Source organism: Artibeus jamaicensis, unplaced genomic scaffold, assembly GCF_021234435.1.
Source record: "Artibeus jamaicensis isolate MK-2021 breed Jamaican fruit bat unplaced genomic scaffold, CSHL_Jam_final contig_64, whole genome shotgun sequence".
NCBI classification, from domain to species: Eukaryota; Metazoa; Chordata; class Mammalia; order Chiroptera; family Phyllostomidae; genus Artibeus; species Artibeus jamaicensis.
Window position 1 is genome coordinate 1,216,406 of NW_026521911.1, and position 13,458 is coordinate 1,229,863.

Here is a 13,458-nt window from a genome sequence, read left to right on the forward strand (position 1 = left end):
ATGTAATCATTATACCCATGTATAGTGCACATCTTATTTTTCCCTCAAAATTTTTGGCAAAAAGTGTGCATCATACATGCAAAATATGGTATTCTTCTCCTTTTGGTATCTGGCGTCTGAAGCTACTTTCTGAGTTAGGGGAATTCCCCACGTGATAGATACCGGAAATCTGCATTTTGAACTTCCCTCACAACTGAGATGCAGACTCTTGACCTAGTGTCAGCCAGCGGTGTACACCGATCACAGTCTAGCTGGGGAATCTGTACTGAGGCAGTAAGAACACAGGGACTATAAGAATTCTCTCCAGAGAAGGGAGGTTGCCGTGAGATCTAGTTCTAGGTATCTCGGGTCCCTGCAGAGCTTGGTTTTGGCAGCATTGTGGGTTGAGTGCCAACCACGTTAACTGTGCAAGGGGCAGGTGTGTCCTCATGGAGACCACAGTGCAGCTTAATTGAGGGCATCGTTTCTAGGCATGTGGCTCTGTGTCTTGTCCTCCAGTCATTCCAGCAACTCTCTGAGATATTTAATATGTTTTATGAATTTAATGTATTTAATAAAACTATTTTCTGCTTAAATAGGTTGGAATTGGTTTCTGTTTTTTATGTCTTATGACTCTGATGTAGAAACTGGGACTAGCCTGGATGGGTACATGGGACTCTCAGACAACTGGCTGCAATCTGGGAATAGTTATGTGACTTGATTGGGATTGAAGGCAGTGAAAATCCAGAGATGCAGAGGCATTCAGTGGCAAAAACAGCTCATCAATTTATCACCAGTGGTCACCTGGAATGAAGTGTCTATTAGAAGCATAGTCTTGAAGGACTATTAGAGATCAACATAAGGAGAATAAGGAATGCAAGGATTGTGAGGAGGTAAGGAACGCTTAAAGAGAGAATGAAAGAGGTTAAACCTCAAAGTCAAGGTGTGCTCCCATGGGAGAGATAATTGTTTGGAGGAGGGGTGTGCTGGGGTGGTGATAAATGAGGATTTCAATGGCTAAGAGAGCCCCAAGCCTTTTATGAGTTAGGGTCATGTTGGGGGCACATAGGGACAATCCACAATAACGATGGGGTAAACAAAGTAAATCTCATAGTTTCTGTGGGTTAGGAATCTGGGCATGGCTTACCTGGGTCTTCTGCTTCAGGGCTTCTCACAAGGCCACAATCAAGGTGCTTGATCTGCAGCCTCAAATGAAATCTTGGCTAAGAAGAGACTGATTCCAGGCTCACTCACATGGTTGTTTCCAGGAATCAGTTCCTCCATGGCTGCTGGACTGAAGCGCTCAGTCCTTACCAGATGCTGGCCAGAGGTTGCCTTCAGTTTCTGGCCACGTGGGCCTCTCCACCAAGCCACGCACACGAGGGCCAGCGGGAATGTCAGCAAGACAGAAGTCAGTTGTTTATAACCTAGCCTCAGGAATAACATTCTATCACTTTTGCCATATTCTGTTGTTTAGAAATAAGTTACTAGCCCTGCCCTCATTCAAGGAGAGGGGCATCAGAGGCAGGGATCACTGGGAGTCACATCAAGAGCTGTCTACCACAGCTGGCAGTTAGCCATCTCTGTCACAGCCCCAACCTGCTCCTGAAAATAGCCTGCTACTATAGCCCCCTCTCCCTTTCTAATGGGATTGCCTCTCTCTTGTTTGAAGACTGTGTAAAGCCTTTCCCGTGGGGAATTATCTGGTAAAAGGAAGCCAAGCCTCCTCCTGCTTCCTCCCACTGACTTGTCTCCACGCTCATAACTAGAATCAGGCCCCAACATTCCTCAGGGTCAAATAGGAGGTCAAGGGTCAAATTCCAAGAAGGCTTTCCCACTAGAAGAATTAAAGGATTTTTCAATTTTATATTAATAAAGTTTACATGTAGAAATGGCTTCCAAGGGTGCTGGACCAGCGAGAAGGAACATAATTTAAAATTGGTCTGAACTGATCAGTGTGAGGACACTACCAGGGAGCCTGGACTCCCTGTGTCAGTTCATAGCTGGGAGTTCTCATTGCTTCCTTTAAAAGAACGAGCCCTGGCTGGTGTGGCTCAGTGGACTGAGCACCCGACTGTGAAGCAAAGGGTCACCAGTTTGATTCCCAGTCAGGGCATGTGCCTGGTTTGTGGGCCAGGTCCTTAGTGGGGGGTGAGAGGCAACCACACGTTGAGGTTTCTCTCCCTCTCTTTCTCCCTCATTTCCCCTCTGTCTAAAAATAAATAAAATCTTAAAAAAAAAGAATGACTTAATTTTTCCCTAGAGTCTATAATAACATGGGATTATATTCACTTTATCACATATCCATTCACTTATTCATTCTTTTATTCATGTCAATCCATTGTGTTTTTGATGCATTTACAGTAAGTGGCAGACATCTTTACACTTGGCCCCTAATACTTCAGTGTGCATATCATTAAGTAGAGAAAAATATTATTTAATTTTAGGCAAAACTTTCATACAGTGAAGTGCATAAATCTTAAGGGTACACTTCAGTGATTCTGACATATGCATACACCTGTGTGATCCAATCCCTTTCCATCATTCCAGAAACTTCTGTCATGCCTTTCCCAAATCAACACTAACATCTGCTCCTTCAGAAGTAACAACTCTTCTGATTCTTTTCCACTATAGATCAATGTTCTTGATGTCTTTTGGGCAATCTTGGTGTGAGCCTTCTTTTACTCAGCATGTTTCTGAGATTCATTTATGTTGTGTGTATCAACAGTTCATTCCTTTTTATTGCTCATTATATTGCTACCTGCATAGGCAGAATTTTAAGATGTCTCCCAAGATTTCTGTCCCCTGGTGTATATATATGCCCTGTACACTCTCTGGTCTGGTGAATATGAGGGAAGTGCACTCTTCTGATTAGGTTATGTCATATAGCACAGATGGCTTTTAAAAGGGAAGTTATTTGGGTGGATCTGACCTAACGACATGAACCCTTTACCTTTAGGTCAAGAGGTCAGAACAGTAAAGCCACAGAGATTTGAAGCATGAGAAACTCAACAGGAAGAAGATTTTTCATTATTAGGTTGGTGGGGCCAAGAGGCAAAGAATGCCGGTGACATCTAGGAGCTGAGAGTGACTTCCAGTTGAGAGTCAGTAAGAAAACAGGATCTCAGTCCTACAACCACAAGGAACAGAATTCAGCTAAAATTGTTGGGAACTGTCCTCCCTGGTTTCAGAAGCTGTAATCCCTCGTGGCTAAGGCTGAGTAAAGGACCTTGGGACCATAGGCCACTTAGAAGACAAAGCTTATCTTCCTTGTAGGAGAGCCACCTCTGCCCCCTTTCTCTTCACCCTACTTGGTCCTGGGCGGATGACTGGTTAGCCAATGACAAGTAAGATTCCTCAAAAGAGGGACAACCTAAGACAGGCATCGTCATGAAGGGGCCCTGAGGGAAGGACTTGGGGGACTATAGAAAAAGGTGGTGATAAACCCTCACCCCTTGGCTGTGACATAGCCTGAGTCCTCATTCTGTCTGCAAGAAGTCTCCTAATCTCTTGGCTGCCTTACTTCCCCTGCCTGACTTAAGCCAGAAACAATGACTTGAGCTTGAAACAATGCTGGAGGTGGGTGCCACCCTCTGCTGGAAAGGGCAGGTTCCCTAGGGCAATCATGCCTAAGAAAGAATGCATAAAATCCTATGAAATCTACTTTGCTAATACCCTCCATTTAAATGATAAGGGTCCAAGCAGGAAGTGAGTTTGTTCCCCAAAGTTTTATGGCCTTTTGACTATCTGACCCTGACTCAGAATAAGCTTTCAGAGTTCTTTGAATGTTATCTATTGTTTAATCATTTCTATTTGACAAAGATTGACGAGCTTTACGTATACACCCTATATTCCTGTGCAAATTGAACTCAATAAAAACCTGTCAAAGCAAGGGTCCAGGCGTTCTCCTCTTGAGAGGGTGGCTGAGGTGCTCTGAGGCTTTTTCTCCTCTTGAGAGAGAAGCCATGCCATCCCTTTTCCTCCACAGGACTCGGTAGTCTGTGTGAATTTGTCTCATCTCATCCATAATGCTGTGGACCCCAGGAGCCAGGATCTGCATCAAAAATCCTGACTAAACTTTGGAGTGAATTCTCCTTCAGGGGCTCCAAAAAGGAATGCAGCCTGGCTGACACCGAGGTCTTGAGCAGATGAGAACCTAGCCATGTTCTGAGCATATGAGAACCAGGCTAGATTCTGACTTACAGGATTGTGAACCAATAAGTGAATATTGTTTTAGGCTGTTAAGTTTGGAGTTACTCTTTACACAGCAATAGAACACTAATACTGCAGTTTGTTTAGCCATTCTCTTAATGGATATTGGGTTCTACTTTTGGACTTTTATGAATAGTTTTGCTATGAACATTTATGTACAAGTCTTTCTTTCTTTGTGGATATATGTTTTCATTTCTCTTGGAAATGTTGGGTCATAGGGTAGATGTATGTTTAATTTTGTAGGAAACTACCAGCCCTGGCCAAGTAGCTCAGTTGGTCAGAAGACCATCCTGGTACACTAAGGTTGCAGGTTTGTAGGGGAACAACACTTAAACGTTTTTTCCCTGTCTCTAAAATCAATCAGTAATAAAATTTTAAAAAGAAAGAAAGTACCAGATCTTTTCCTAAAGTGGTCGTGCCATTTTATCTCCCACCAATAATGTATGTGACTTCTGGTTATATCACATCCTCATCAATATCAAATAATGTTAGTCCTTTAAATTTTATCCATCCTGGTGGGTGTATAATGGATTTAATTGCTTTTTTCAATTGGTTGACTGAAACCTAGACTCATTGATAAAGTTAAATGAAATTGAGATGCCAAGAATCCTTTGGTATAATGTAGCAGAAAGAATGCAAACACTTAAAGGGATGGGATTGTTGATTTATACAGCTTTCCTTATAGGTTTATAAGTGTGATTCATCCACCCCCACCTCCATCCCCTGAGAGGGCCCAGGTGACACTCTCTTCACCAGGGCATTGAGAAATATCTTTATGAGAGTGATGACATCATTGGAAAGTATCCTTGTAGTTGGTTTCTTTAAGCTAGGGATGTTGGGGGAAGACACTACTGAAGGGACTAAAGAATATGGGAAGTTTACTGATATCCTAATTGATCTGTAAAACTGAAAATCCTCTGGAACTGGTGAACAGAGGGCCAACTTTAGACAAGATGGGGAATTATGGTCTCTCACCCAAGTTCCAGGCCTGGGTTAGTTCACAGATTCCCTTGAATGAAGCGAAAACCAGTACACTTAAGGAAGATGAATAAATATCTGTTTATATACTCCTTATATATAGCCTTCCCCAATGGGACCTGCAGTCATTTCCCAAGGTAATTGTATGGGTTGGATCGTGTCTTGCAAAAAGATATGTCAAAGTCCTTGTCCCAGGTACCTGTGAAATAGGTGACCTTGTTTGGAAATAAGTTCTTCGAAGATGTAATCAGGTTAACATGAGGTCATACTGGATTGTATGGGTCCTGCCCCCATGACCAACCTTATAAGAAGAGGGAAATGTGGCCACAGACGCCCACAGAGAACATCATGTGAGGATGGAGGCAGAGGCTGGAGTGATGCAACTGCAAGACAAGGAACATCGAGGATCACTGGTGACCCCGGAAGGTCAAAGAGACACGGAATAGATTCTCCTTCAGAGCCTCCAGAAGAAACCAACCCTGCCAATGCCCTGACTTTGGACTTCTGTCCTCTAGACGATGGGAGTAAATTTCTATTTTTTAAAGTCATCCAGTTTGTGGCACTTTGTCATGGAAGCCCTAGGAAACTAATAGAGTAACTGCCCTTGGGGATCATTGACACTGGGTGTAAGGCTAATTGGAGTAGGAGTTGGTACCATGGTCCACCACTTAGAAGTGGCGGCTTATGGAGTCAAGTAATAAATTGACTTTTGATTGTAATCTACCTCACTGTGAGCCCAGTCCTTAAATCCATTTCCCCATGAGCTCCCCAGTTCTGGATTACATAGACAGACTAGGAATGTTTAGCAAGTGGGAGAATATGTTCACAGGATAGGACTATTACGGTCGAAAGGGCTCCTTTCCTATCAGAAATATAAACAAAAATCAATAATGTATTGCTGGGAGAAATGCAAGATTAGCATTACCATCAAAGACCTGACAGTTCAGAGGCAACGATTCCCGTTTCCCACTCAACTCACCTCTCTGGCTCATGCGGAAGTCAGAGGATGGGAGAATGACAGCAGATTGTTGAAACGTTAAGACGGGATGATTCCAACTGCACTGCTGTTCCAGACAGGGAAGAACAGAGCATCTGCCGCCTGCAAGTGTTAACATTATTAACCTGCAAGTGTTTTTAACCTGCAAGTGTTAACGTTATTAACCTGCAAGTGTTTTTTTCTTTATTAACCTGCGTTATTAACCTGCAGGTGTTTTTTTCTCTATTTTGATAAGCAAAGAAGGCCAGAGGTAGTCTTAACCCAGCAAGGGCAGATGTGCACCTTCACCATTTTGCTCCAGGCCTGTGGTAACTCCCTGCCTCTTCCCACAAGTCAGTCCCCCTATGATTATGAGAAAATGCTGATAAAACCTAAACAGTAGGAAGTATCAGGTACCTGGATGTTTTTAATGAGTTTTTGTCAGTGTTTGGGATTTTAGTCATTCTGGTATGTGTGTAGTTGTTATTGTATTGTTGTTTTAGTTTGCAATTCCCTGATGACATGTGATGTGGAGCATCTTTTCATGTGCTTATTTGCCATCTGTATGTCTTCTTTGGTGAGGGGCCTGTTTAGATCTTTTGCCCATTTTAAAATGAGGCTGGTTTCTTATTGTTGAGTTTTAAGTGTTCTTAGAATATTCTGGATACAAATGTTTTCTCCCAGGCTGCAGCTGGTTCCTTCATTCTCTTAACACTTTATGCAGATCCAAATTTCTCTCTGATGTAATCTGCCTTCCTTTAACATTTCTTATATTGTAGGTCTGATGGTAATGAATTCTCTCAGCTTGTATTTGTCTGAAAAAGTATTTCACATTCATTTTTGAAATATTTTTACTGGGTATAAAATGCTGAGTTGACAGTTTTTTTCCTTCAGCACTTTAAAATGTCCTTCTCTTGTCTTTTGGCTTGCAGTTTCTGGTGTGACGTGTGCTTTGATCCTTTGCATAATGTGTCTTTTTTCTCATGCTGCTTTCAAGATTTTCTCTGTACCTTTGGTTTTTGGAAATTTTCAATATGATGCATCCAGGCAGGTGTAGTAGTTTACAAATAGGTATTAAAAAATCTTTGATGCTTTAAAAGGTAGAGCTTAATTCTCCTACTCTGAAGTTTGGGATGAATTTAGAGACTCACTCCCCCCATCCCTGGGACAAGGGAGTGTTTTGATTTTTACTTATTTTTTGTATTGAGGTATAATTGACATGTTAACATCATATAATAATTCACTATTTGTATATATTACAAAATGATCATTACAAGCCCAATTAACATCCATCACCACACATAATTACAAGTTTTTTTTACATTACATCCCAATTATTTTATCCAGTTATTTATAACTGAAAGTTTGTACTTTTTGATCCCTTTTACTCATTTCACTCGCCCCCCCCCCAACCCTCACCTTTGGCAACCACCAAACTGTTCTTTGCATCTATAAGCATGTTTTTTTTCCTTAGCTTCCACATGTGAGATCATACAGTATTTGTCTTCCCCAGCCTTATTTCTCCCAGAATAATGCCCTCCAGGTCCACCCATGTGGTTGCAAATAGCAAGATTCCATTCTTTTTATGATTGAATATATTCTATTGAATATATACCTACCATATTTTCTTTATTCATCCATCAATGGGCACTTTTTTTTCATATATTGGCTATTGTAAATAATGCTGCAAAAAACATGAGATGCTTATACAAGGTCTGGAAAAACTCCAGCCATTGCTAATTTAATGGGAACAGTTTGCACGACATTGATGTAATCAGGCAGCCAATGAGAGTGGACTGGAATGTGCATGCATAAACAGTGATTTCACTGGACTAGTCAGTGGAGACAGTAGATGCCATTGAGTATGTGCACTGTGTGGCCATCGCATTCAAAATGACTGAGCAAGTACAGCAATGAATCTGCAACAAACTTTGTGTTCAGCTTGAACACTCTTCCATGAAAACTATTAGGATGATTCAAAAGTCCACAGCTATGGGTGCTGGTGATTGGCAGTTTCATTATGACAACACACCCACTCATGCATCATGCCTTGTGCAGTTTTTTTGCAAAACACCAAATTACCCAGGTGACTCAGCCCCCCTAGAGCCCAGATTTGGCACCCCGAGACTTCTGGCTTTTCCTAAAACTAAAAGCAAATATCTTTCCCTTTGAAAGGGAAGAGATTTCAGACCATCAGTGAGATTCAGGAAAATATGACAGGGCAGCTGATGGCGATTGGGAGAACTGTGTGAGGTCCCACAGTGTATAGTTTGAAGGGGACTGAAGCATCATTGTCCTGTGTACAGTGTTTCTTGCATCTTCTTCAATACATGTCTCTGTTTGTCACAGTATATGACTGGGTACTTTCTGGATACACCTTGTGTGTGTGTGTGTGTATTTGAGTTTAGTGTTTCCATTTTCTTTAGATAAATATCCAGAAGAGGAATTACTGGATCATATGGTGCTTCTATTTTAATTTTTTTGAGAAACCCCCATACTGTTTCCCACAGGGGACTTTTATTAAGAGAACATGGTGAAGATAATGGTGTGCTACTTCTGAGATCGAGATCATACAAGACAGTGTTGTTCTGCCTGACTCTGATTGCTCTGGGATGCTGACTGCCATACTGTGAGGACTTAAGGTGGCTTTAGTCATCAGGAAAGTATAATGATTTTATATACTTAATTGCCATGGAAAGCCAGCTGGGTGAGAAATTACTGTAATGGAAAGAAACTATTGGGTTGGCCAAAAAGTTTTTTTTCCATAAAATGGTTCTACTAGTGTTTGTCTTTACCTTCATTCAAAACAATTTTGTTAGATTGTATGTATTGTGACAGCTGTCATATCAGTGTGGATTTAAAAAATAAAAATTAGTGAATTTTTGTGTAGCCATTTTAATATTGAAGATGGAAGAAAATAAGCAACATTTTTGGCATATTATGCTTAATTATTTCAAGAAAAGTAAAAATGCAACTGAAATGCGAAAAAAGATTTGTGCAGTGTAGGGAGAAAGTGCTCTAATTGAATATGTCAAAAGTATTTGCAAGATTTTGTGTAGAGATTTCTTGCTGGAAGATGTTCCATGGTCAGGTAGAGCAGTTGAGGTTGATAGCGATCAAATCAAGATATTAATTGAGAACAATCAACGTTATACCATGTGGGAGAGAGCTGATATACTCAAAATATCCAAATCAATGAAGTTATTAGTGAAAATGAAAAATATGTCTTTTATTTGGAGAAAAACTAAACAGAATTTTGGCCAACCCAGTATCAAAGATAAAAATCCAAATTGTAAAATTATGGCATAAGAAGCTCATTGAGTGATTTGTTCTTCCAGCAAGGGCTTCCTTGGTACCTATTCTGTGTCTGAGAACACCCAGATAAGCCACAGTTAATTAATTTTAACTGTTAAAGCATGAACCTTGACTTCTTTGGTACAGCTCTATTAGAATGTAACTAGTTTAACTTAAAAAAAAATCTCATCCAAGGACATGTTCACTGATATTCAGAGAGAGGGAGGGAGGGAGGGAGGGACGGACCCTGACGTGAGAAAGAGCATCGATCGGCTGCCTCACACACACACCTCAACCGGGGATCGAACCCACAACCCAGGTGTGTGCCCTAACCAGGGGATGAAACGGTGACCTTCAGTGTATGAAACGATGCTCCGAGTCACACTGGCCAGGGCAGTTTAACTTTTTGTTTGTTTTGTTTTTAAAAGCAGCTTTAGGTTCACAGCAAAACTGAGTGGAGAGCATAGAGTTCCCATAAATCATCTTACACCTCCTGAAAGCTGTCCTAATATCAACATCAGCATCAAAATGGTACATTACAACTGATGAGCCATGTGGACATGTCATTATCAACCAAAGCCCATAATTTACATTAAGGTTCCTCTCTGTGTTGTACATTGCATGAATTTTGACAAAGGTACAATGGCACTTACCATTATCTATTGTACAGACTAGTTCCACTGCCCCCAAATCCTGGCAACAGATGACACTTTTTACTGTCTTCATAGTTTTGCCTTTTCCAGAATCTTATGGTTGGAATCCTATAGTATGTAGCCTTTTCAGTTTACTTCTTTCACTTAGTAATATGAATTTACAGTTTTTACATGTCTTTTCAAGGCTTGATAACTCATTTCTTCTTAGTATTGAATAATATTCCATTCTGGATATACCAAAGTTTGATTACCTATCTGCTTACTGAAGAATATCGTTTCCAGGTTTAATTGTGAACAAAGCTGGTCTATAAATATTTGTGTGCAGGTTTTTGTGTGGACAGAAATTTGCAACAATTTGGGTAAATACCAAGGAACATGCTTACAGGATCAGATGGCAAATGTGTTTATTTTTTTAGGAAACTCAAACTGCTTTCCAAAGTGCTGCACCATTCTGCATCCTCACCAGCAGTGAACGCGAGTTCGTGTTGCCCCACGCCCTCTCCAGCACGGTGTGCTCAGTGTTTTGGCCTTTCCCATACTGATTATTTGGCCTTCCCAAATCATCAGTATTTCCAGTAGGTGTACAGGGGTAGTTCATTGTTCTAATTTGCATTAACATGATGTTAAGCATCTTTTCCTGTGATTACTTACCATCTGTACGTCTTCTTTACACAGGTGTCTGTCCAGATCTTTTGCCCATTTTGTAATCTGTCTGTTCCTTTCCTTGTTGAGTTTTAAGAATTCTGTGTATATTATTTTGGATACTAGTCCTTTATCACACATGTGTTTTACAAATATTCTCTCAGTATATGGCTTGACTTCTCATTCTCTTTGACATTTAACTTTGATAAATTAAAAAATAAAAACCCTACTTCCTAAAGGATGTTCTTTAAATTGAGGTATATTTTTGATATGAAAATGTGTACAACTTGCCCTGGCTGGTGTAGCTCAGTGGATTGAGCGCGGGCCTGTGAAACAACCGCAGTTCAATTCCCAGTCAGGGCACACGCCTGGATTGCTGGCCAGTTCCCAGCAGGGGATGCAGGAGAAACAACCATACATTGATATTTCTCTCCCTCTCTCCTTTCCTTCCCCTCTAAAGATAAATAAATAATTTAAAAAATAGTCTATTAAAAAATGTTTACAATTCGGTGGCTGCACAAAGTTGTGTAACCATTCCCACTATGCAACTCCCGATCATTTCATTACTCCAGAAAGAACCCGCCCCCCATTGTCTTTCCCACCCCCTTCAGCCTGTGGCGACCACTTACCTACTTTCTGTCTCTATGGATTTGCCTATCTGGATATTTTCATACAAATGAGTCATTATATGTAACTCTTTTGTAACTGACTTCTTTCACTTAGCATGTTTTCAAGGTTCATCCATGTTGTAGCATAAATCAGTATTTCATTATTTTTATGGCTGAGTAATATTTCATTATCTGGATACACACTTTGTTTATTCATTCATTAGTCTGACAAACGTTTCGGTTGTTTCCACCCCCCCTCCTTTTTTTTTTTTTTTTACCATTTGTGTAACCAGTTTTTGTGTGGCTGTGTTTTCCTCCTCTTAGGTATACACTTAGGAGTGAAATTATATATCTGCTGCTGGGGCATATGGAGACTTCATGTTTAATCTTTTGAAGGACTGCTAAACTCTTTTACGAAGGGGTTACACCATTTTATATTCCCACTTTCTCCACATCCCCACCAACACTTAATGTCTACCTTTTTATTTTATTTTTAGAGAGAGGGGAAGGAGAGAGAAGGAAACATGAATGTGTGGTTGCCTCTTGCGTGCCCCACACTGGGGGCCTGGCCCACAACCCAGGCATGTACCCTGACTGGGAATCAAACCTGCAATTGATCCTTTGGTCCGCACTCAATCCACTGAGCCACACCAGCCAGGGTACCTACCTTTTTGATTACAGCCATTCTAGTCAGTGTGTAGTGATACCTCATTGTGGTTTCAATTTCTATTTCCTAGTTGCTAAATGATAGCTTATTGGTCATTTGTGTATCTTCTTTGGAGAAATCTATTCAGACCCCTTTTCTCATTTTTAAATTAGGTTGTCTTTTTATTGTCAAGTTGTGCAAGTTCTTTATTTACTCTGGATACTAGACTGGCCAGAGGAGGATGAGGGTTTTGGAGGAAGAACACTTACAATTGATAAAATTTAGGATATGACCCCGACACAGGTAACTGACGTGGGCAGGCACAGAAAAAGATTACTAAATGTGAGGAAAACAGGGTGCTGGGTAAGTCCTTTGTGGGAAGTGAGGCACCGAGAATGATGACATATGTTGGGGAAGAGAGCAAGTGATACAAGAGCTAAAATCTTCCTCGAATGAGGAAGAGTCATTGAGAGGGCGACGGAAGGGCTGAAGAGTCAAACCGCTGAATTTCTTTTAAGTGAAAAGGATGAGAAGTAGTCACAGAGAAGCCATGGGGACTCACTTTCGAGGTCCGACAGAAAAGCAGCATCCACCTACGGCCCTTTTGCTACGTTATGCACAACGGTGTGGGGTGACATCTAACACACAACAGACTGGCAGTTACTCCAGGTAAACTGCCTTCCCACCTCAAATATGGGAATACTGAATATGCAATCAAGAAAAAAGTTCAATACAGCTCAGCCTGAAACCAAAATATGCGAACCCAAGTTAGGGTGTGTGCTGACGGTAGGTAAATTTATTACTCTCTAGTTTATATACTCTCAAGGTGGGCTTGTAGTTATTGGCAGGAGTAGAAATGTATGTTCTGAGAGCACAGATCCAAAAAACAATAGGTTCATGCGACTTTAACATTAAAGTCATGTAACAGTGTTACTAAATTAAAAATGCTGTTCAGGCCTTGGCTAGTGTGGCTCAGTGGGTTGGGCACCGTCTCTCAAACCACAAAGGTCCCTGGTCCAATTTCTGGTCAGGGCACAGGCGTGGGGTGCAGGTCGGGCTCTAGGATGAGAGTGTGAGAGACAACTTACTGATGTTGCGATAACACATTAATGTTTCTCTCCCTCCCTTTCTCCCTTAAAAATGAAATAAATAAATACAACTTTTAAAAAATGCTATTGAGTTCCCCATCTGGTGTGGCTCAGTGGATTGGGTGCAGGCCTGTGAGCCAAAGTGTCACTGGTTAGATTCTCAGTCAGGTCACATGCCTGGGTTGCAGGCCAGGCCCCCAGTAGGGGGTGCGTGAGAGGCAACCACACACTGATGTTTCTCTTTCTCCCTGCCCCTCGCCCTCCCTTTCTCTAAAAATATATGAAATTAAAAAATGCTGTTGAGTCTAGTTGGGTTTGCATGGAGTTGTACATTAATGTAGGGATACTGTAATGATAATACTGTCATCTTTTCCAAAAATTT

At 41.1% G+C, this 13,458-nt stretch overlaps 1 protein-coding gene across 3 annotated transcripts in view; it reads right to left on the reverse strand.

Moving 5' to 3' along the window:
* Positions 1–6,190: 6,190 nt before the first annotated feature.
* CLPB (caseinolytic mitochondrial matrix peptidase chaperone subunit B) overlaps positions 6,191–13,458 on the reverse strand; it is a 156,056-nt gene continuing 148,788 nt past the window's right edge. Inside the window, exon 17 of one of the 3 annotated variants that reach the window (XM_053670747.1) lies at positions 6,191–6,268. In XM_053670747.1, the coding sequence (XP_053526722.1) occupies positions 6,206–6,268 (63 nt within the window). In that variant the 3' untranslated portion in view covers positions 6,191–6,205. Of the gene's footprint in view, positions 6,269–11,376; positions 13,048–13,458 lie in introns of those variants that run through there. The other 2 variants (XM_053670748.1, XM_053670746.1) reach the window with 2 other exon arrangements.